Source organism: Muntiacus reevesi, chromosome 1 (assembly GCF_963930625.1).
Source record: "Muntiacus reevesi chromosome 1, mMunRee1.1, whole genome shotgun sequence".
Taxonomy (NCBI): domain Eukaryota; kingdom Metazoa; phylum Chordata; class Mammalia; order Artiodactyla; family Cervidae; genus Muntiacus; species Muntiacus reevesi.
The window spans coordinates 42,092,495-42,117,817 of NC_089249.1; the positions used below are offsets into that span (position 1 = coordinate 42,092,495).

The 25,323-nt window shown below is 37.2% G+C and overlaps 1 protein-coding gene across 2 annotated transcripts in view; it reads left to right on the plus strand.

Moving 5' to 3' along the window:
* LRP6 (LDL receptor related protein 6) overlaps positions 1 to 25,323 on the plus strand; it is a 165,354-nt gene that overhangs the window by 67,617 nt on the left and 72,414 nt on the right. For both annotated transcript variants that reach the window (XM_065941188.1, XM_065941181.1), the window contains exons 3-6: positions 1,470 to 1,667; positions 18,658 to 18,854; positions 20,559 to 20,690; positions 24,086 to 24,482. In XM_065941188.1, the coding sequence (XP_065797260.1) occupies positions 1,470 to 1,667; positions 18,658 to 18,854; positions 20,559 to 20,690; positions 24,086 to 24,482 (924 nt within the window). The remainder of the gene's footprint in view (positions 1 to 1,469; positions 1,668 to 18,657; positions 18,855 to 20,558; positions 20,691 to 24,085; positions 24,483 to 25,323) is intronic.

The window sequence follows — 25,323 nt, forward strand, 5'->3', positions numbered from 1 at the left end:
AGTTCTTCCCATCAGGTGGCCAAAGTACTGGAATTTCAGCTTCAACATCAGTCCTTCCAAAGAACACCCAGGACTGATCTCCTTTAGGATGGACTGGTTGGATCTCCTTGCCATCCAAGGGACTCTCAAGAGTCTTCTCCAGCACCACAGTTCAAAAGCATCAATTCTTCAGCACTCAGCTTTCTTTATAGTTCAACTCTTATATCCATACATGACTATTGGAAAAACCATAGCCTTAATTAGATGGACCTTTCTTGGCAAAGTGATGTCTCTGCTTTTTAATATGCTGTCTAGGTTGGTCATAACTTCCCTTCCAAGGTGTAAGCGTCTTTTAATTTCATGGCTGCAGTCACCATCTGCAGTGATTTTGGAGCCCAGAAAAATAAAGTCTGTCATTGTCTCTACTGTTTCCCCATCTATTTGCCATGAAGTGATAGGACAGATACCATGATCTTAGTTTTCTGAATGTTGAGCTTTAAGCCAACTTTTTCACTCTCCTCTTTCACTTTCATTAAGAGGCTCTTTAGTTCTTTGTTTTCTGCCATAAGGGTGGTGTCATCTGCATATCTGAGGTTATTGATATTTCTCCTGGCAATCTTGATTCCAGCTTGTGCTTCTTCCAGTCCAGAGTTTCTCATGATGTGCTCTGCATATAAGTTAAATGAGCAGGGTGACAATATACAGCCTTGACTACTCCTTTTCCTATTTGGAACCAGTCTATTGTTCCATGTCCAGTTCTAACTGTTGCTTCCTGACCTGCATACAGATTTCTCAAGAGGCAGGTCAAGTGGTCTGGTATTTCCATCTCTTGAAGAACTTTCCACAGTTTGTGGTGATCCACACAGTCAAAGGCTTTGGCCCAGCCAGTAAAGCAAAAGTAGATGTTTCTTTGGAACTCTCTTGCTTTTTTGATGATTCAGTGGATGTTGGCAATTAGATCTCTGGTTCCTCTGCCTTTTCTAAAACAACCTTTTCTTGAACACTTGTTCACAGTTCACATAATGTTGAAGCATGGCTGGGAGAATTTTGAGCGTTACTTTACTAACGTGTGAGATGAGTGCAGTTGTGTGGTAGTTTGAGCATTCTTTGGGATTGCCTTTCTTTGGGATTGGAATGAAAACTGACTTTTTCCAGTCCTGTGTCCACTGCTGAGTTTTATAAATTTGCTGGCATATTGAGTGCAGCACTTTCACAGCATCATCTTTCAGGATTGACACTGAGACAGTGTAAATTACCCTTTCTCCGTAAAAGCTTTGATCACATGGTTTTCTTGTCCTGGATGATGTTGGACTTGAATCAGTTATTACCATCATGGAAGGAAAAAGATTATTAAAATTTCAGTAACAATTTCTAGGAATTTCAGTTTTAGTGTTTCTGAGAGCGCTTTCTTTATCCAGTAGTGATGATTGTAAGATACTTGGTAGTTAACCTGCTTATGTCATGGGTTTACTTTTCATATGTTTTTTTAGGTTCATGTACTGGACAGATTGGGGAGAAGTACCAAAGATAGAACGTGCTGGAATGGATGGCTCAGATCGCTTCGTCATAGTAAACACTGAAATTTACTGGCCAAATGGACTGACTTTGGATTATGAGGAACGGAAGCTTTATTGGGCAGATGCAAAACTTAATTTCATTCACAGATCAAATCTGGATGGAACGAATCGGTAAGATTGCCTTATAAATTTATTTTTAAACTTTAAGTCAGCCCCATGATAGAGTAATCAAATTATAAAGCCTAATTTTATCAAGAAGTTGTTAACATATTTCTGGCTTAAGTGTCAACGGGGAAGAAGAATAGATGTTTAGTTTACTTTCTAAAAAGGGAATGACATTTCTCATCTGTCTTGGTGGCATTTAGAATTTATGGACTGTATTTGCTCCTCCTTTACTCTGAGCTAATTTAGTTCTTCAGTGGTTCTCAATCAGGGATCCTTCCACTCTCTTCCAGAGTGTTTAGAAATGTGTGGGGAATTTTGGTTGACACAGAGACTGGGAGTATTGCTAGCATTTTAGTTCCCTGGCGGGCCAGGGATACTAAACATTCTGTAATGTGCTAGACTCTCAATACGACAAAGAGTTCATCCTTCAGAACTGCCCACAGAGCTTACAAGGTGCTGTTTGTGGAAGCTTATTTGATAAGCCTGTAATCCAGGACAGGGTTGGCCAATTTTTCCTGTGAAGAGCCAGGTCATTATATGCTTTGTGGGCCATATCTCTGTTGCAACTATTTACCTCTGCTGTTGTGGTGTGAAAGAAGGTACATGGAATACTTAAGGGTATGGGCATGGTTTTGTTCCAGGAAAACATTTTTGAGCCAGTGGACTCTCGGTTTGCTGACCTCTAGATCAGGAGAAAACCTCCTGCATGTTTGCTATATCCTGGTATCCACAGAAGACAAAGATATAATATGTAAACATGGAATTCCTACTCAGATAATGTTCAGATTTTTAAATTTAATTAATTGTTTTTTATTGAAGAGTAGTTGATTTACAAGGTTGTTATGTTCATATTTTTAAGGACCCTTGATGTCCTTGTGTTTGAAAGATTATTTGGGTTTCTAGTGGTCTCATTCTAAGACCCCAGCAGAAACAGAAAGCCTTAGATAATTGAAAGAATTTGTCAAAGTGAAAACATCTGTTGCCATAGGTAGTTGCACTATTTTTATTTTTTTCTTGCGATGAGAACCTTTAAGACTTACTGTTTTAGTAACTTTGAAATGTTACAAGGCTATGGTTTTTCCAGTGGCCGTGTATGGATGTGAGAGTTGGACTATAAAGAAAGCTGAGCGCTGAAGAATTGATGCTTTTGAACTGTGGTGTTGGAGAAGTCTCTTGAGAGTCCCTTGGACTGCAAGGATATCCACCCAGTCCATCCTAAAGGAAATCAGTCCTGGGTGTTCTTTGGAAGGACTGATGTTGAAGCTGAAACTCCAATCCTTTGGCCACCTGATGCGACGAGCTGACTCATTGGAAAAGACCCTGATGCTGAACAAGATTGAGGGCAGGAGGAGAAGGGGACGACAGAGGATGAGATGATTGGATGGCATCACTGACTCAATGGACATGGGTTTGGGTAGACTCTCTGAGTTGATGATGGACAGGGAGGCCTGGTGTGCTGTGGTTCATGGGGTCGCAAAGGGTCGGACACGACTGAGTGACTGAAGTGAACTGAACTTTGAAATATGTAAGACAGTATTACTAACTATACTTGCAATGCTGTGGATTACATTCTCAGGACTTAGCTTTTTTTTTTTTAATACCTAGAAGTTTGTATCTTTTTGACTCCTGTTAGCCATTTCACTAGCCTCCATACCTTGCCTGTGGCAACCACCAGTCTGTTCTCTGTATCTGTGAGCTTGGTTTTTAGTTCATTTGTTTGTTGTTTAGATTCGACATATACGTGAGATCATACAGTATTCCTCTTTCTCTTATATCACTTAGCGTGATGCCCTCAAAGTCTATTCATGTTGTCACAACTCGCAATACTTCATTCTTTTGTATGGCTGAGTAATATTCTGTTGTACATATACACCATATCTTCTTTATCCATCTTACCATCAGTGACACTCAGGTTGTTTCCTTTTCAGTTCCTGTTGTGAATTAGGTTGAGTGAACATAGGGATGCATGTATCTTTTCAAGTTAGCAGGGTATGCCGTGGTTGTTAGCTAGACTTGTTGCAGTCATTATACGTTATATACAAGTATCAAATTATTATGCTGTAAACCTGAAACTAATGTTGTATGTCAATTATACCTTAATTAAGAACAAAAGAAATTAGAAAAATCAAAATACATGGGGGATTAAACAAGATTCTCCTAAACACCCTGTGGTTGAAGGAAGCTGTCAAAGGAAAATAAAAAATATCTGGAGACAAATGAAAATAGAAATACAACATACCAAAACTTACGTGGTTTCTAAGTGAGAAGTTCATAGTGATAAATGCTTACGTTTGAAACAAGAAAAGTCTCAAATAAACAACCTGAGTTTAAACCTCAAAGAGCTAGATAAAGAAGGACAAACTAAGCCCACAGTTGCCAGAAAGAAGGGAATAACAAGTCAGTGTGGAAATAAATGAAATAAAGATTAAAAATATAGTAGGAAAGGTCAGTGAAAAAGCAAGAGTTGGTTTTTTGAAGAGAAACAAAATACACAAACCTTTAGCTCAACTTAATCAGAAAGAGAGGAGACAAAATCAGAAAGAGGAGACATTACAACTATAAATACAAAGGATCATAAGGGACTACTGTCAACAATATGTGCCATCAAATTGAACAGCTTAGAAGAAAGGGATCATGATTGTATCATGAAGAAATAGAGTATTTGAACAAACCAATTATTTATAAGGAGATTAAATCAGTAATCAAAAACCTCCCCAAAACAAGTAGAAGACCAGAAGGCTTCACTGGCAAATTCTACCAAACATTTGAAAAAGAATTATTACCAATCTTTCTCAAAATCTCCTGAAAAACAGAAGAGGAGGGAATTCTTAAAAACTCATTTTATGTGACTAGCATTACCTTGACACCAAAACCAAACAAGAAACCTACAAGAAAAGAAAACTACAGGCCAATATTCGTAATGAATATTGCTGCAGAAGTTCTCAACTCAGAACTAGCAAACTGAATTCAGCAGCACATTGAAAGGATCATACTCCACGATCAAGTGGATACAAGAATTGTTCAGTATATGCAAATTACTGTGATTCAGCACATTAACAAAATGAATAATGAGAATCATGTGATCATCTCAATAGTTACAGAAAAAGCATTTGATAAAACTCAACATCCATTCATGATTCTCAACAAAGTGGGTATGGAGGGAACATACCTCAACAGTGAAAGCTATGTATGACAAACCCACAACTAATAATATATTCAAAAGTGGAAAACTGTAAGTTTTTCATCTAAGGTCAGAGCAAGATAAGGATATTTACTCTTGCCATTTTTAATCAGCATGGTGCTAGAGGTTCTAACCAAAGTAATTAGGCAAGGAAAAGAGAGAAAATGCATCTCAGTGAAAAGGAAGAAGTAAAACTATTTGCAGATGGTCTCATGTTATACATAGGAAATCCTGGAAACTCCACCACAAAACTGTTCGAAGTAATAAAGAGATTCAGTTACATTGCTGGATGCAAAATCAATATACAAAAATCACCTGTATTTCTGTATGTTAACAAACTGTCAGAGAAATTAAGAAAACAATCTTATTTATTGTATCATACAAAAAAAATACCTAATAAGTGTAACCAAGGAAGTAAAAGACCTATGCACTGAGAACTATGATGCTGATGAGAGATATTGAAGAAGACACAAATAAATTGAAAGATGTTTCATGCTCACAGATTAGAAAAATTAATTTATTAAAACATTCATACTATGGAAATCCATCTACAAATGTAGTGCAGTCCATATCAAAGTTCCAGTGCACTTTTCACAGAAGTAGAGCAAACAATTCTAAAATTTGTGTGGAACTGCAAAAAAACACAAATAGCCAAAGGAATCTTGAGAAAGAATAAAGCTGGAGGCATTACACTTTCTAACTTCAAACTATATTTGTAAACTGTATTACTCAAAGTGGTATGGTACTGGCATAAAGACAGACACTAGATCAGTAGGATGGAGTAGAGAGCCCAGAAACAAACCCATGCGTATTTGGTCAATCAGTTTATGACAGAGGAGCTAAGAATGTTCAGTGGGGAAACTAATGTCTTTGTTACAGTTACTGTAGTATCTTTGTTACAGTTACTGTAGTATCTTCAGCACATAGTGTGAGAAAACTGGATATCTACACCCGAAAGGATGAAACTAGATCCACACACAAAACTTATACCACACACAAAATCAACTAAAAATGAATTAAAGACTTCAGTATAAGACCTGAGACCATAAAATTTTGTAGAGAAGAAACAGGAGATAATCTTCTTGACATTGTTATTGGTTATGATTTTGTGAGCATGTGTTTGAAACCTCAAGCAAACAGTATGGTGCCTCCTCAAAAAATTAAAAATATTACTTCCATATGATCCAGTAATCCCACTTTTGGAATTCTTATCCAGAGGAAATTGAAAACAATCTTGAAGCAATCTCTGCACTTCCATGTTCATAGTGGCATTATTCACAGTATCTAGTACATGAAACAATCAAAATGCCTTGTCAGTGGATGAATGGGTAAAGAAGATGTGGTATATACGCATTCAGTAGAATATTGTTCAGTCGTGAGAAGAAAGGACATCCTGCTGTTTGTGGTCACATGCACGACCTGAGGCCATAAAGCTCAGTGAAATGAGCCAGATAAAGGAAGGGAAGTATTGTGTGGTTTTACATGTATGTGGAATCTTAAAAAATGTCACAAACTCATAGGAACAAAAGAAAACTGGCTGTCAAGGAGTTGGAGGGAATAGATGTTCCTATTTAAAAAACCCTAAAAATGAAGCCCCTGTCAGTGTGTGAGATACGATAAATCGCTGGGTGAGTATTCTTGCATATGTGTATCATGTCATCACTGTGTACAGTTTATCATTCAGATTTGTTTGTCGATTATACCTGGTAAAGCTGGGAAGAAAAGGAATGAAAAACAGAATAATGTTTTCAGGTAGAAAACTCCCCAGAAAAATATGATTATAGAACAGATCGAGTGAAAGGCACTCAGTTCAGTTCAGTTGCTCAGTCGTGTCCAACTCTGCGACACCATGGACTGCAGCATGCAAGCCTTCCCTGTCCATCACCAGCTCCCAGAGCCTACTCAGATTCATGTCCATTGAGTTGATGATGCAATCCAACCATTTCATCCTCCATTGTCCCCTTCTCCTCCTGCCTTCAATATTTCCCAGCATCAAGGTCTTATCAGATGACTCAGTTCTTTGCATCAGGTGGCCAAAGTATTGGAGCTTCAGCTTCAATATCAGTCCTTCTAATGAATATTCAGGATTGATTTCCTTCAGGATTGACTGGTTGGATATCCCTGCAGTCAAGGGACTCTCAAGAGTCTTCTCCAGCACCACAGTTGGAAAGCATCAATTCTTTGGAGCTCAGCTTTCTTTATAATCCAACTCTCACATCCATATATGACCACTGGAAAAACCATAGCCTTGACTAGAGGGACCTTTGGTGGCAAAGTAATGTCTCTCCTTTTTAATATGCTATCTAGGTTGGTCATAGCTTTTCTTTCAAGAAGCAAGCATTTTTAATTTCATGGCTGCAGTCACCATGCAGTGATTTTGGAGCTCTAAAAAAGAAAGTTTCTGTTTCCATTGTTTCCCCATCTGTTTGCCATGCGGTGATGGAACCGGAAGCCTTGATCATAGTTTTTTGAGTGTTGAGTTTTAAGCCAACTTTTTCATTCTCCTCTTTCATTTTCATCAGGAGGGTCTTTAGTTCCTCTTCGCTTTCTGCCATAAGGGTGGTGTCATCTGCATATCTGAGGTTATTGATATTTCTCCCAGCAACCTTGACTCCTGTGTGCTTCATCCAGCCCAACGTTTCTCATGATGTACTCTGTATATAAGTTAAATAAGCGGGGTGACAATATACAATCTTGACATACTCTTTTTCCTATTTGGAACCAGTCTGTTGTTCCAAAGGTGCTCAGTCGTGTCCAACTCTTTGCGACCTCATGGACTAAACAGTCCATGGAATTCTCCAGGCCAGAATACTGAGTAGGTAGCAGTTCCCTTCTCCAGGGGATTTTCCCAACCCAGGAACTGAACCCAGGTCTCCCACATTGCTGGTGGATTCTTTAGAAGCTGAGCCACCAGGGAAACCAAAGAATACTGGAATGCATAGCCTATCCCTTCTCCAGCAGACCTTCCTGACCCAGGAATTGAACCGGGGTCTCCTGCATTGCAGACGGATTCTTTACCAACTGTGCTACCAGGGAAGCCCAGAACAGATCAAACCTCCACTTTAAAATGCACTATCACTAATTGAGACACCAATATTACATATCAAAGACCAACATAAATTAAAATGAGTAAGTTCAGAGATGAGATGCCAGAACTGAGGAAAGAATTAGAAAGAAAAGAAAAAACTAATTTCAGAAAAGCCAACTAAACTAGAAGGGACACAAGAGTGACTAAACCGAAAAGTTTTTAAATTGAAGTTGAAAAGGGGGAAAAATTAAGGGCTAAAAAGAAATGTAAAAAGATAAAAAGAATTTGAGAGAAAGTGACAAAGATAGGCAAAGAAGAAAAGACACCTAGATAAAAAACTCTGTTAGGAAGACAACCTAAGCAAAGTAAGAGAACAAATATGAGGAACTGTAATTCAGGAAAAGTTTCTTAAAAGGAGATTCGAATCTACAGATTCGTAAGAGAACATTATGTACTTGGTAATACAAGTTAAAGCAAACAGCACCAAGATATATTTTAGTAAAGTTACCCTGTAGAAAAAGGAAAATATTTTCTGGGCCTTTAAGAGTGAAATAAATGATTTTTTAAATGGAAAAGAAAATTAGATTCACATTAGACTTTCTCACAGCAACACTCCCTATCAGAATTAAGTGAAGTAGTATTTTTAAAAGATATTCAGAGAGAGTGTGAGCCAATGATTTTTTCCCTCCCAGAAAAATTGACTTTCCTTATACAAAGCTATAGATGAACTGTTATGAACATGAAAGAAATCAAGAAATACTACTTCCCTGAGTCATTGTGAAAATGGACTAATGGCTGAGCTTTAGATAATCACAGTGATGAGCAAGATAACAAAATAAGGCTTGGTGAAGCGCAGTAAACATATAATTAACTTGTATGAAAATTAAAGGATGATTAAAATGCAGAGTATGGTATGTAATAACTGTATGTTTAGATAACGTAAATAAAGCACCATTCTGAAAATTTGGAATGAAGGGACTTCCCTCGCCATCCATTGGTTAATTAAGGTGTCACAGCTTCTACTGCAGGGGATATGAGTTCAATTCTTGGTTGGAACACTAAGATCCTGTAGGCTTTGCAGCATAGCTGAAAAAGAAAAAATGGAGTAAAATAAAAATCAGAGTGAGAGTTACAGGTACTATATACAGAGATTTTCTTTAACTATTTATGGTGATTACATTGGTGTATTGGTATTAATGTTTTTAATTTTGCATCAAATAAGTGAGCAATTTTTGGATTTATTAATTTAGTTGCCCATGAATATGCAGAACTCTCCGTATGGAAGAAAAGATGTATAGATGTAGTATTATGGAGTTTAAGAGAAATTGATAATTCTGAGTTTTAATTGAGAATACTGGTGTGAGCTCATTAGTCATTGTAAGTTATAAAAATACACACAAATATGTATGTTTATTTCTTATGACCACTGATGAGGACTAGGGGGGAAAAAAACCACCCAGATTGTATTCTTGGAAAACTGTTCCACCTTAAAAGAAATCATACCTTTCAGGTTAACCCTAAGTCTCTTACAGGAAATATCCAAGTTGAGCTGGGACGTTATGTCATAGTGATAGCATGGAAGCTATTAACAGGCTATAAGCGTCATTTCATAAAGCCCAGAGAAATAACTTGAAAAGCCTCTCTCTGGTCAGAGATTGATTGAAACCCACCAAGTTTGTTTAAATCCTTGAGTTCATACTGATTTTCTTTCTTTTTTTTTTTTTAAGAAAAGGAAGTAGTTACTTTCAGAGGATGAAAGGGAACCAACCAATTCATTAGCTTGAATGTTGGTAATAAAGAAAAAGAATCAAGCAATTTATCCCCCCTTTTCTATAGGAATCTACCAGTAGCTAACAAATTAGTAGATACAAAAGAGCTATTCAGCTAGTAAATGAGAAATAATTAGAATATCAGCATTTTATTACTTTCAGTGAACTGTTCAATCTAGGCATTGAACATCAGTGGCTGCTTCATCATAATAAGGAAAAGAACAGACCCTATTTGCCACCTGATGGAAGAAAAGAGTGTCAGCCCCTTTTATCTTGCCAAAAGGATCAATTCATTAAAAGTCTGATCAGCCTTGGAATTTGCAGGAAATTTGCATGAAAAGTAGAGGACAGGGAAACATTGAACTGCACCGTGGGTATGCATCAGCAGATTCAGACATATAGGTCAAATAATATGGGTTGTTGAATAGATAAACTGCAAAGATGATAAGGGAACTTAGAGATTAAAACAGACATAGAAAAGAAATTTACGTTACTAAAGGGGAAAGGTCTAGAGGAGGGATAAATTAGGAGTTTGGGATTAAAATATGCATACTACTGTATATAAAATAGATACCTAACAAGGACTTACTATATAGCACAGGGAACTGTATTCAGTATTTTGTAATAACTTACAGTGGGAAAGAATCTTGAAAAGAGCATATATACATATATGTTACATATATATATAATTACTTTGCTATACACTTGAAACTAGCAAAACATTGTAAATCAGCTGTATTAATATTTCAGTTAAAAAGAGAGACTGAAAAGAGGGTGGGTGAAGGCGTGAATAGGCACAGAGGATTTAAATTTAGGACAGTGAAAAAACTTGTATGGTAGTATAAGGATAGGTATATGTGTCCAGACCCATAGAATGTACACCACCACCAAGACTGATCTTTAAACTGTTGACTTCAGGTACTGTGACTTTGCACTTGATTTCAGGGCTTCCTGTAAAACCAGAGTAGTTGAAACAGTGAGGTTCTAAATCTGAGCATAGATAGATGTCAGTGGAACAGAATAGGGTTCAGAAGATAGTGTACTTGTATATGGTTAGTTGACTTTGTGACATAGATATCTTGGAGGTAAATACACACTTTTAACCGGCCTTGACAGACACTGAAGAAAAATAATAAAGATTAAAAACTGGGAGGAATATAAAAGCTCTCTCTGTGAAAAATTTTAAATTCCTAATGACTAGGTTTTCAAGTTATGGTTATTAAAGTTATGAAGGTTATTCAAGAACGCTTTGGTTTGTCAGTGTTCCTGTTCAGCTGCAGTTGGAAATGTGAGGGATGGTTGGAGGCAAGTGTAGAGAACTGACTAAGAGCCAGATCACACAGGGTCTAGTATTCTAAAATGAGGCATTTGAATTTTAGCCTGTAGGTGTTGAGATTCATTGGAGATCTTCAAGTTGCAGATTGACATGAATGGATTTGTCTTTTAGAAATACTTTTGATAGTTGTGTAGAGAATGAAAACTAATGATTTCATTTCCTTAAGTCTTCCAGTTAGTAATCATCATTCTCCAGAAAAGTACAATCTCGTCACTATAATTTACATGATCTCATTTATTTACCTTGTTTTAGACAATATTCTTACCACTTCCGCCCTTGTCTGCTATGCCCCAATCCTGTCAAACCGCTTGTGGGTCCCTGATGGTGTTTATGATGGCTCCTAGGTTTCTGCTTTGAATGGCTTATTCAATGGAAATGTCATTCAGTGAGATAGAAGATTCAGGAAAGGAGGATAGATTCTTTTTCCTTCCTTCCTTTTTTTTTTTGATGTAGAAAAAGAATGAGATGAATTCAAATTTGGACATGTTTGCATATGCATTTGCATTTGAGTTGCTTATGGAAAACTATGGTGATGAAGTCTGGGGCACTTTGGATGTATGAGCCTGCAGCTCGGTGGAGTAGTCTCTGAGGGAGACTTAGATTTATAGCCATTATCAAGTTAATGGTTGTTAAAGCCATGGACTGTAAACATAGGGGTATTTTGCATCAGTGCTAGAGACTTAGGCAGAGATAACCACATACCAGATATGTTGAAGAATTTCTTCAAGACTGAGGGATGTCCCAGTCCGAGCTGCTCCTGATCAGCCATCCCCGTTTGCCTGGCTTCCAGGAACACCTCAGACCCAGGCAGATCAGCATGGTTGGTCATCTACTGATCTTGTGAAGAATCTGCTTCCCACAGAAACAAATTGAAGAGCTTTACCCACATAAACAGTAACAACCACAATTCTAGAGATGGAGGGCTGGAGGTGAGGCTGGTGAGAGGGAGGCGGGATAGGGTAGAAGATGGGCCTCATCTGGATTCTCTTAGCACCTCTGGGAAATACTGAACATACCAGACACTAAAGGACACGCACCTTATGGCAGCCCAACTTGACATGATTGAACATGTTAGGCAAAGATCAGAGGTGTAGTTAAAGCTGGCTGTGAATGAGTTCAGTGGTGCCAGAGAATAAGCAGGATCATGATATCAGCAGAGTTCGTGGTGTTAGCAGAACACTGAAATTCAGTGAGTAATGAACCACACTCTCAGGAGAAATACAGAATTAGGTTCCCGCTAGACTGTGGTCAAAAAATTTGTGTCAACCGGTGATTATATAATTTTTAAAATATATGTTTATGTTTAAAGATGCTTTATTTAATATATAATGTTGGCAATATGGGTTTTTTAATTATAGCACATTCAGTGAAGTGTTTTATAGCCTTTAAAATTAATATAAAAATATGAAACCAATATTTAATAATATGAAAATCTTTACAATACATTATGAAATGAAGACAGGTCATTATGATGCACTAAATGCTGGGCATTTACAGAAATTCATTTCTTGTTAAAAGAAAAAGTTACAGTCAGATGTTGTTTAAATAAAATGACAGGATGCATTGGAGTCATTCAGAATACATAGATTAACCATTTTTTCCTCAGGGCATATTAATCATTATTAACATGAAACAATGATGGGTGGTAAATGCTCTTTATTCATGGTTTGGTGCAGCATGTCAATTGTTTCTTGGTTTGGCTCAGCTGTTTTGTTTCGTCCTGTTGGGGGCTGTGATTTAGAGCCAATGAATTTTTACCAAATTATTAATTCTAAATTCCATTGGTTAGTTGGTTTCTTGTTCTATCTTAGTTGGTTTCATGTTCTGCCTTAGCTCTTTATAACAGAAACCAGTTTTCCATGCCTTGACCATTGGAAATCGCTTGTATTTGTGTATATACATGTACACATTGTACATGTGCACCTGATAAAGGAATGGAAAGATACACTTTGTATTTCTATTTCCAGTTTTTTTTTCTAGTGAACATATATGTATTCTTCATGTAATTAGGAGAAAATGATTACTTTGGAAAAAGTAATACCAGATTTTGCCAGTGTGGTTTACAGTTTCCTTTATGCTTCTCTTTTGCCTCTACTCCAGAATATACATTAATAACTTTACTTCAATCTGTTTTGCCTATAATCTTCTTCAATACAGTTTAGTTTGGTCTTCCTTCACATGAGGCTCAGTTAAGTATTTAAGATCCTATTCAAGTCAATTGCGCACCGTTAAATTCAGTTATTTCTCTTATTATTGAGCTGTAAGAATTTGATGTATTCTAGATATGAGTTCTTAATTGGATATATTATTTAGAAATAAAATTTCAGTCTATTAGCTTTTTTTGGTTGTTGTTAAAAGTGTTTTTGAAGTACTGAGAAATCTTTGCTTAAACCAAAATCACAAGGATTGATGCTTTTCTCTTCTAAGAATTTTGCTGTTTTAATTCCTTACGTTTAGATCTGTGATCCACTTTATGTATGATGTCTTACACACTTTTATTAATTCATTTCCAAATGTTTGGTTTTTTTTATGGTGTTATGAGCAAATTATTTAATAAATTTCAATTTTGCCATTTTTCTCAGCACCATTTATTAAAGAAGCTGCTTTTTCTCCATTGGCTGTTCTTGGTTCCCTTGCTAAATATTAGTTGGCTGTATCACTTTTTGTATTTTTCACTGCTAGTCTATAGAAATTTATTTCTGTATATTGATCGTGTATGCTGCAACCTTGTTGAATTAAGTAGGTCTGAGGCTTTTTTTTTTTTTCTTTTAAATTCTTTAGTGTTCTCTGCATACAGAATCATGTCATCTGTGAATAATGACAGTTTTATTTCTTCCTTTCCCATCTGGTTGGCTTTTAGTCTTAATTCATAATACTCACTAGACCCTCTGCTGAATAGAAGACATTCTTGCTTTGTTCCTGATCTTTGGGGAAAAGCAGTGATTTCTTTTTTTTTTTTTGGCCATTGAACAGGATCTTGGAGAATACACTTTGTATGATTTTAGTCTTTTAATTGATACTTGTCCTAATGTTCAAAGTTCCATATCCTTGATGATTTTCTGTTTAGTTGTCCTACCTTTTAATGAGAATAGGATTTTGAGATCTCAGACTGTTACTGTTGTCTTATTTTTTCCTTCAGTTCTGTCAGGTTTTGCTTCATTTGTTTGGGGCTGTTTTTACTTGTGTATGTTTATAATCGCTATATCTTCATGATGATTTCATTGTCATTATAAAATGTGCTGCTTTATCTCTAGTAATATTTTTTTGTCTGAAAGTATGTTTTGTCTGATAGACCACTTTATCTCACTTAGGGCTACTGTTGGCTTTCAGTAAATTTGGGTCTTTGAGTATGTGTGTCTCTTGTAGACAGCATACAGGTGAATCTTGTTTAGTTTTACCCAGTTTAACAACCTTTGCCTTTTATATACATATATGCACACACATATAATATGTATAATAATATATAAGATGTTTTCTGTAACATCTTGCAGAAAAACCCAAATGAAGTTTTTGGTTAACCTAGTATGTTAATTATTTCTTAATAAAACAAAAAAATCACACAAAAAAAATTCTTTCTCTTCACCAGCTGTTTCTGTTTCCTTATCTGTTCCGTTTATTCACTCTTGTGTCATTTCTAGTTTATAATTCATTGAAGTGACTTCTGACTCTTTCATTAGTTCTTTCACCTCAGTTTGAGGTTTTAAATTTTAGTTTTTGTTACTCTTTTATCACTAGTATACTACTTTAAAGCATTTAAAGTATTTTGCAATAGGTTGTAAAATAAACTATTTGTTCTAGAGCCAGTTTTTCTGGCATATTTGTATTGTCTTTAGGGATGTTATTTTCTTTATTCTTTTTTGTTTTTAATATTAACTTTTTATTTTATTTCTTTGGCCACGTCTGTGGCCTGTGGGATGTCAGTTCCCTGACCAGTGATTGAACCTGTGTCCCCTGTCCTGGATGTGCAGAGTCTTAACCACTGGGCCTCCAGGGAAGTCCCTTTAATATTAACTTTTAAAATGAGACTTGATCTTATTATATTTATATATTTTTACATGAAATTGTTTTTCCGGAACTTGTTGAAGAAGTTAGAATTTATCATAACTTCTTTCACTTCACAGAAGTCTTGAGTGTGTGTGTTTGAAAAGTTGGCAGCTTGCTTTGTGAGAACTCCTGGCTCTGTTCCCTTCTGTCACTTTCTTCTGCACCTTATTTTCCATTATTTCTCTTGCACTGTCATCCTCACTTTCATTCTGTTCCCAGTGGTGTATGGTCAGATTGGAGCCTTTGTCTGGAATGGAGCTCTGTTGGGTCAGTGAGAGAGTTGCTTGTTAGTATGCCAGTCCCTTCCTTACCGTCCGTCCAGTCTTTGTATTCACTCCCTCTCCAAGTGGCCAGAGCCATTCCTTGTCAGCTGCTATTCTCAGATTGTTTTGTGAAGCTTTCCATTGCTATCTGTTTGTGTGTTCTCCTGGGCCTGAATCTGCCGAATGCCCTATTTTTTTCCTTCTGCACTTCTCTTGCGGAAGTGCTGATGCTAATCAGATCTTAGAGCTGTTGGTAGTTTTCCTTTCTGTGTCTAGGGTTTTGTGGTAATACCTTCTTACCTGTCTTCGTTGTAAGTGTTGTCCATGAGGTTTTGGTTTTCCCTCCTAGTTGTTCTATTTTCCTGTCAAAGACTTGTAGAGATTTTTTCAAATACTATACTGCTCCCACTGTTGTCATATTTTTAGGTGTTATGAAAACCTCACTGTGATGTGGAGAAACTCTCCTCTAAGGTTAGGTTCAGATGTCAGAATTTATCATAGTAGTGCTTTGGTGTGATAAAGTAGATTTGCTTCCGACACAGATGGGGAGTTCTGAGTCAGGGGCAGAGGACAACTTTCTGGGAGGAGGTCCAGAAACAGAAAGTGAATACAAGTACACAAGTGTTTTATAAGGGGTAAGTCTGGTTGGTGCAGAATTTGAAAGAGGCACCTGTCAGCCGTGGAATCTGAAATAGATAGCAAGTGCACACCTGTACTTGGGATACTGGCGAGAATGAACTCTTAAGAAGATGATGGACAGGTGGAGGAGATGATGCTTAGAGGTTGCCAGCACTAAAGCATAACGTCACTTGGGGTCTTGGTTTCTTTCTTTTGGTACCCATTGTAGTGATCTGCTTCTTAATTCCTGTTATGGTTGAGGCACACCACTGAAGAACTGGGCTTCAATCTTGCCTGCCACGTTTGTTCTCAGTATCCATGATCAGCTCCTTCTTTTCACTTGAATTTCCAGGGGAGTAATCCCAACCAGAGGGAAGACAGGTGAAGACAGTGTACACTAATCTGTACTTTCAGGAACAGATTACCATTGGCTAGACAATTACCAAAGAATATGACAATGAGTGATAGCCATCTTAGCTGTGCTTTTTGTTAATTTCATATTTCATTAAAAATGTTTCATTTTATCAGGCATTCACTGAGTGATAAATCTAACTAATTCATACATACTGTATTGTGTGAGATCCTGGGAATATAAATAAGCCAAAGTCTAGTATTTATTTGATTCTAGTAAGCTTTTTATTGACTCAAAAACTAGCACGTGAAATGTTTACTAAAATTGTAAAATATTATCCCTGTATCAGAAATACTAAAATACTGAAAACAGACATCCTAAAGTTGAGGAGCCATTTATGAAATGTTTATTAAGTACCAAGCATAATGCCTAAATGCTTTTTCATATATTATGATTTAATCTTCACAGTAACTCAGGTTAGATTATCATTTTTTAATAACAGGTGAGGAAAACAGAATTTGTAGAAATAAGTTACTGTAAGTGCAGGGGGACATTTGAACTCAGTTCTGTCTCATTTCTTGTTGTTCAGTTGCCGGGTCAAGTCCAACTCTTTACAACCCAGCAGACCACAGCACGACAGGCTCATTTCTTATCAGTACATAAATGCTTTCAGTCAGGTTGTAAAATGCGTATATTTTTTAGAGAAGGATTTTGGGTATTGCTATCTGTTTATTCTTCTGTGTTAAGTTCATTAGAGTGAATTTTAACTTTTTATTTAATATTATACAAAGGACTTAGACTTTTTTTCCTCCCCAAAGTCTTTCAGAGAACTGATTATGTAATTTCTGATACTTTAAGATGTCTAATGAAAGCCTAAGTAATTTCATCTTTAGTATTACTTATATTTCTCACTCATGTTACTTTACTTTCTTGTCAGCTTCTTAGAACTCTGTTTATGTTTTACCTTAATGAATTTTGGGATACTTAAGTGTAAAATACGCAGGCCTATTTAAATTTGAACTTGAACTATGATATCACTCACATAGTAGCAGTCATTTTAGTAAATGTTATAAAGCTGTTCATTTAAAAAGTGAAAGAAACCACTTTGGAAGTAGACTTTGTGACAGTTGTTATTGGGAAATGAGAGAGAAAGTAATATGCTAGGGAAGTCAGAATTAAGAAAAATGAGAGGAGAAAATTGTGGTGATGGGTGGCATAGTTGTGAGGCTTTAAAGTAGAAAGTTTGTGAAACTAGTCATTCTAATCTTGAATAAAGTTATTTAAAAATATGGATCAAATTTTAAGCACCTTAGGCTAGAACCATTTCATGTATAATAACATGCTAATTCTGCTTAGATGAAAATGATCTTACTGCTCTTTAATTTAGTATAGGTGATCTGTTAGGTATTAGAGATCATCAGATAACCTTACGGACCTAAAAGTTGGATTGTCTTTGAGTGTGTTATCCTTTATTTCTCTTTAATTGCTTACATTTTCCTCTTTCTCTCCTCGCTGAGTGATTTATGAAAATATTAAGATTTGGTATTATGAAAATATCAAAGCATTTATTTTCTTGATTTATTACTGTGGCTTAAGTGTAATTTATTCATTATTCAAGAATTTTCTTATTTACTACTCATATAACTCTCCATGAGACTGCAAAATTTTGTGTCTTGAGTACTGGTCAGGCGCTCTACCTCTCCTTCCATATAGTTAGGATTGCTTGTAAATTTGGGGATCTGCTTTGTCTCTTGAACACATTCTGCCAGTGGTTGGGCTTCCTCTTTGCCCCCTGGCTTGTGGAGATGAAGTAACCATACAGCAGAAAGCCAGCTAAGATGATCATTTGCTGAAGCTAATCTGGGGTTTGCAGAGAGAGCTCTCCCAGAATGACTTTCTAGCCTCATGTGCATGTTTTTACTTTTCACTTATGAAAGCCATAAAAAGTGACCAAAGAAACAGGCTCAGATTCTTTGTTCCTCCACATGAAGAAGGGAGAAACTTACTGCTAATTAAAACTACTTCCCAGTGACAATCTACACCCTGGGATTTTTCATTTTGCCGACCTTTCTCCTTCTGATGACATAAATTATGTGGAAGGACGTGAGATGGGAATTGACAGCAGCGCTAGTACATTAGCATTCACTTTGTCTGCTAGCTTGGAGTGTACCTGGTGCCTGATGCCAAGTTAGAAACCATTCTTGGTTGGGGAATTTGGACACCATGAATTCAAATAAGTTTGAATTTGTGACTATTTTTCATAGGTATATTTGACATTAAGGTACGTGTTATCCAGGATTTATATGTGTTAATGTGGACTACAAGACCATTTCAGTGGGAGTGATAAAGTTTTGATTAAAAAAGAAAATTTAGAAGTGTTTGCGCTTTTCTCTTTGGGTTACTAGGCAGGCGGTGGTTAAAGGTTCCCTTCCACATCCTTTTGCCCTGACGTTATTTGAGGACACATTGTACTGGACTGACTGGAATACACATTCCATTTTGGCTTGCAACAAGTACACTGGCGAGGGTCTGCGTGAAATCCATTCTAACATCTTCTCTCCCATGGATATACATGTCTTCAGCCAACAGAGGCAGCCAAATGGTAAGTGATCTTGATTTTTAAATTGCAAGTTGGAATAGCTTTGTAGCACTCTGATGTCTAGCTTTAGTGAGGGGGCAAGAAGAGAGAGGATGTATTCAGAGTGGGAAGGAATAAAAAATTGGGAAAATGTCAAAATTCAAGGTAGACAATAGTCTAAACCATTTGTAGCTTAGTATCTATCGCTGCACACCACCTCAGCGCTTTGTTTTAGTCTGGGGTTATGAAGGTAAAGAAGAGAGACAGAAAAAAAAATTGAGATAGCTCATATGTTAAGATTCTGTGCAAATACATTTCATATTCATATTATTTCTCACTAATGAGTGATTTCATCCATTGTATGTTTAGAAACAGACACTATCCTTGAATGGAAACCTTAATTATTAATTAATGTAATTATTAATGTAACCGGTTCATTTACATACCTCAGGTTGCTTCAGTAAAGTACTTGCTTACCCCTTTTCTGTGTATATCTCCCCCTCCTTTTTCTCCTGTTTCTGGTCACCCTTTATAATGATTTGGACTCTGACAGCTGACAACAGTTTCTTGCAAGAGAATGTTAAGTGTTTGGCACTTGTGTGTAAATAAATGTCTGACATGTGTCTGAGTATATTTCAGATTGTATTCCAGAGCCAAAAATGCAGGGCTTTTGGATTATGCATTACTTTGTATCAGCTCCTTCCATTTAAGGGGAAATAGTCAAATATTGAATATGTCATATTGGAATTCAGTGATCATGAGTTCATAAAAATGTTTTAAAATGTTTGTGTTACTCTTTTGTAAAAAAAAAAAAAAGAATGTTTAGTCACTTGTATAAATGTTTTACTCTCGTTGGCTTTTTAATGGCACTCTTGATCCTTTATGTTTTACTTGTTTGAGAATTTGCAGTTATCTGTGATACTGCCTTTTGTCTTTTATATTTTTTGTTTCCATGTTGATTTTTCTCTATGAGTATTGTTTAAATCCATCCTCTTCTATTGTTTCTTCAGATTTTCTAATTAATCTCTGGTTCTCAGTTTCCCCTTTTAAAATCCATCATGCTTACCTTTTCCATGTAAATCTTTCCACAGTGTGGCTTTTCTTGACTCTCAGTGCCTCCACCACAGACATTCCCTTCTCTGTGCTCATTCAGCTTTTATTGTTGTTAGTCAAATCTTAATCTTCAGTTAGTCTGATCACCTTACTGTCTCACGCAGTGTACAGCCTCCAAGCTTTCATTCATGTGGTTTTACCACACTTGAATGTCCTCCTATCTGTCCTTCCTGTCTTTCAAGGCTTCTGCCATGTCCTGTATCTACCATGAAGCTTTTCTTCAGTTCTTCAATCCTTTAGTGATTTACTTCCCATTTGACTCTATACTTATTTACAGTCTGAATGTGCACGGTCTCAATTTCATTGTTCTGTACTGTTTTCCATTATTACTGTTCATGAGTTTTGGCTTACTGGCTAGATTGCAAGTTTTTTTGGGGCAGAGACAGTCTCCTTTACTTCTTGTGTATTCCTCTTTGGATACAGAATGCTAAGTAGATTTTTCACTGTTTAATTCCCTTCCTTGCAGATGGTCTGGTCGTCAAGCACCCAGATGACGTTTGGTAATAATTTGGTTTATCAGAGGTGCTCATGTATGGTCGTTAACCTCTGTGTACCTAGAGTGGGGGAGGTCATCCAGAATCGTTGGTATTAATCAGTGTGATTTACATTTGACAGCTACAAATCCATGTGGAATTGATAACGGTGGTTGTTCCCACTTGTGTTTGATGTCTCCAGTCAAGCCTTTTTATCAGTGTGCTTGCCCAACTGGGGTCACACTCCTGGAGGATGGAAAAACCTGCAAAGATGGTAAGAAGTTGGTTGCCACGAAGGAGGAATTTTAGATAACAATTGGGATTCTATATGATTTATTTCATTTGTCTGTAATAAGCTCTGCAAATTACAGTGCTTTGGGAAACTAGTCACTTAATCCCTCAGTCTTCACAGTTGCTTATATAATGGGAGTGTTTTGTGTTTTATGGCATCCCCTGAATATTATTTTATAAATTATTTTAGTATTTTAGCTGAATTTTTAACATGCAGTTTTTTGGGGAAAAAATAGGTGCCATTTCTCTTCTCTGTCAGATCTCAAAGTCATGAATATCACAGTTGATTCTTGCAGAAATGAATATTCTCATAAAGAATATATTTTTAACAGGTAGCATTTGTAAATAAAGAACCTCTGCAAGGAAAAGATGTTTATTAAACTTTTAATTATAAAGACTATCATGGGATAGATACATTTTCTGAAAAATGATTGAATGATATTTTTAATTACCTTTTAACAACAGAGAAGTGCCTTCAGAAGAAGAAAAGAATTCCTTATTGTTCTGCTCAAAGCAGCCTGTTGCTATACTTAACCAGCACACTGCCTCTTCTCCTTACTCTCAGTTCCCTGTAGAGAGAGGGCATGTTGGAGAAATGTTCTGATTTAGGACATTTCAAGGTAATATTGGTTTGGGAGAATGCCAGTTCTCTTTTTCTTTTTAATGAGAATGTTGTTCTTCATTCTTAACCCTATGGATCACCATCTGGTTCTCTAGCCACCAACATGACCTGGTAAGAAAATTGTTATATTTAGCAGTGGCTTCTTTATCTAACTCTGAAAAGTAGAAGCCTTTATTTAGGAGTGGGTTAGAGTTCCTGGCAGGGGGATCAGGGAGTCAGAGAGATGGGATTGAGTTGGTGTACAGGATATTTGTCATGACTTGGCATTGATAAATTATCCTCCTAGTCAGAGGTGAAACTGGCTGATTCTTGTGAGAGGTTTCCATGGCAAACAATAATTTGGTTTCAATTTAAAACAAAAGGTTTTTGTAATGTTGCTTTTATGTTAAAAAATGTAGCCTGACTTTAAAATAGAGGATTTATTTTAGCCATAGTGGTCTGCTTACAGCCTTCAGTTCAGTTCAGTCGCTCAGTTGTGTCCGACTCTGTGACTCCATGAACCACAGCACGCCAGGCCTCCCTGTCCATCACCAACTCCCGGAGTCCACCCAATCCCGTGTCCATTGAGTCAATGATGCCATCCAACCATCTCACATCCTCTGTCGTCCCCTTCTCCTCCTGCCCTCAGTCCCAGCATCAGGGTCTTTTCCAGTGAGTGAGCTCATCGCATCAGGTGGCTGAAGTGTTGGAGTTTCAGCTTCAACATCAGTCTTTCCAATGAACACCCAGGACTGATCTCCTTTATGATGGACTGGTTGGATGTCCTTGTAGTCCAAGGGACTCTCAAGAGTCTTCTCCAACACCACAGTTCAAAAGCATCAATTCTTTGGCGCTCAGCTTTCTTTATAGTCCGACTCTCACATCCATACATGACCACTGGAAAAACCATAGCCTTGACTAGATAGACCTTTGTTGACAAAGTAATGTCTTTGCTTTTTAATAAGCTGTCTAGGTTGACAGCCTTAGAGCAGTGCAAATGTACCTGTTTAACGAGCATTTTAATTTCAGATATACATTTGGCATGTAGTAGTAGCCTTAAGTTCGGAGAAGGCAATGGCACCCCACTCCAGTACTCTTGCTTGGAAAATCCCATGGATGGAGAAGCCTGGTGCGTTGCAGTCCATGGGGTCGCTAAGAGTCGGGCACAACTGAGCGACTTCACTTTCACTTTTCACTTCCATGCATTGGAGAGGGAAATGGCAACCCACTCCAGTATTCTTGGGCTGGAGAATCCCAGGGACAGGGAGCCTGATGGGCTGCCGTCTATGGGGTCGCACAGAGTCGGACACGACTGAAGCGACTTAGCAGCAGCAGCAGCAGCCTTAAGTTAACTATTTTGTTTCAATCACCTTGCCAAAATAACAGCTTCACTTTCTAAGACTTCTTGAAGAGTTTGAAGGGTGTGTGGCTGGCTCCTTTTGGTAATTAGCGGAGGCAGTGAACTGTATAAAGTTACTCCTGCTTGGCGCCCACTGTGGCATTTAGGGCTGTATTCTCCCCAAGGTAGGGTTTATTTATAATTAATCCATGAGTCAAAAAGCTGATGCTGAGAGCTTCTTCTCTCCTCAGTTTTTTCTACTATAATTCCAGATTAATGCTTGAAGTTTAATATCAGTATTTTCTTTCAGACTCATTTCTTTGGTCGGGAATCTTTTTTCACTCTTTCAGATGTCAGCTTGCTTGCTATCTTTTTATTAGCTTTTATATAATATTAGATGATTTTTTGCTAGTGGTTTACTTGAGCATTTAAAATCAAAACAAACAAGATTGAGTTATGTTCTCATTCTCAGCTGTATGTTTATTGATTGCTGTTTTGGGTTTAAAACACTTCATAAATACATCTGATTTAAAACTCAGTGAAATAAAAATTTAAGACTTTATTAGAGAATAATGTATCAGCTAGTATTTATTGAGTACTTATATATTTGGTACATTTCTGAGTTTTGTATTTATTTCCTCTAAGACTCTCAGCAACCCTATGAGATATCGGTGAAGATATCAGGCTTAGAGAGATGAGGTGTTTTGCCTGACTTTATGTAACTGCTTGAATCCGGTTCTGTTACACGCACAGCTCTCACCTTTACCCACGGGGTCACATTTATTTGGTTACCTCCCCTCACATTCCCTCTCTTTTCTGCTGCTGTTTCCTCCTCCATAGCCTGTTTTGTCCCCAGTTCTGTCAGACGTTGCCATATAGTTCTTTTTGTTAAAACAACTTGACTGAGGTAATTTACATATCATAAAATTTAGCCTTTTCAAGTGTACAGTTCAGTGATTTTTAGTCAATTTACAAAGCTGGGCAACCATCACAATCCATCCAGTTTTAGAACATTCTCATTAATCACAAAAGATCCTTGTCCTGGATTCCTTACCTTTTTAAACATCCTTCTTGAACAAAGGACCTATATCCTATACTTTCTCTAATGTTTAGCTACTTAGCTTCTTAGTCATTACTTAGTTATATTCATTTCATCTTTAAGTGGCTGTTCTTAATTCCAGGGGCTATATAATGAATGAAGCCAGACAGAGAATCAGAAGTTGATTTGGAGATTTCAGCCATTACAGAGCATGACCTCTTAGTCCAGCTACTCCTGTTTTACTGCATTACTTTCTATTATACCCTAAATAGACCCTAGTATCCTTTTATACTTCTTGCTTTTCAGTTCTTGAAAAAGTTCTGCATTCTTTATTTAGAGACTAAATTTGGCCTGTGGGTTTCCATTTTTTCTTCATTGTTTTTCACTCTGTCGTTCTAGGTGCCACTGAATTACTGCTTTTAGCCCGAAGGACAGACCTGAGACGCATTTCTTTGGATACACCAGATTTTACTGACATTGTTCTACAGTTAGAAGACATCCGCCATGCCATTGCCATAGATTATGACCCCGTGGAAGGCTATATCTACTGGACCGATGATGAAGTGAGGGCCATCCGCCGCTCCTTCATAGACGGATCGGGCAGTCAGTTCGTGGTCACTGCTCAGATTGCCCACCCTGATGGCATTGCTGTCGATTGGGTCGCCCGGAATCTCTACTGGACAGACACTGGCACTGACCGGATAGAGGTGACGAGGCTCAACGGGACCATGAGGAAGATCTTGATTTCAGAGGACTTAGAGGAACCCCGGGCTATTGTGCTAGATCCCATGGTTGGGTAAGAGGCTCTGCTGACAGAAAATTTTGCCAGGGGTTTCTATTTCTGCAGGTACCCAAAACATTGACAAAAACAACATGAAGTATACGTTGCTTTCCAATAAATAGTTCTTTAATGACTGTGCATTTTTAGAATATAGTGATTGGAATAAAACCTCAAGTTAATGAATTGCTAGTTTTTTTCCTTGAATGTTTTGAATACGTTTTCTTTCTAAATTAAGTCCATACTTGCTGACTTTGGGTGTTGGCTGCAGATTTTGCCAAGGTTGCATCATGACCATGAAAAATATGGAGAGAACTTGTTTTCAGAACTCTTTCTGTTCCCCTAGAAAATTTAGTTTCGTCTCATTTTCAGTACTTCTAGGATGATTTGGTAAAGAATATGTTTCTTTTTAAATGTACCTAAATATATGAATGGCCTGATTTCTAAAACTTGGTCAGGACATGCAGCTATATGCCTGATCTGTCTTCCTTTTTTTTTTTTTTTGGCTATTACACCCTGACCATGATCCAGGGAAACACAGCTTTCTACATACTCATCAACATTAATTGTTATTATGAGAGTCATCCTGAGGGTGAACATAATGACAGATTATTACACTTCAGTGCGTAGCAATGCCTTTGAGCCCCTTAAACTCTCAGGAGCCACAAGAATCAGCGGTACGAGAAGAGTTAGTTATTTGGGGAAATCGGTGTTCCATCTGAATATTACTACTGGGATAACCTTTTTCTGTCAGATGATAAGCTAGCAAGAGAGAGAAGATTGTTGCTGGTAAGGGACACAAAATATCTTGGGGGAAAATCTAAACATAGTCTCATTATTGGAAGGCATTTTTCATTAT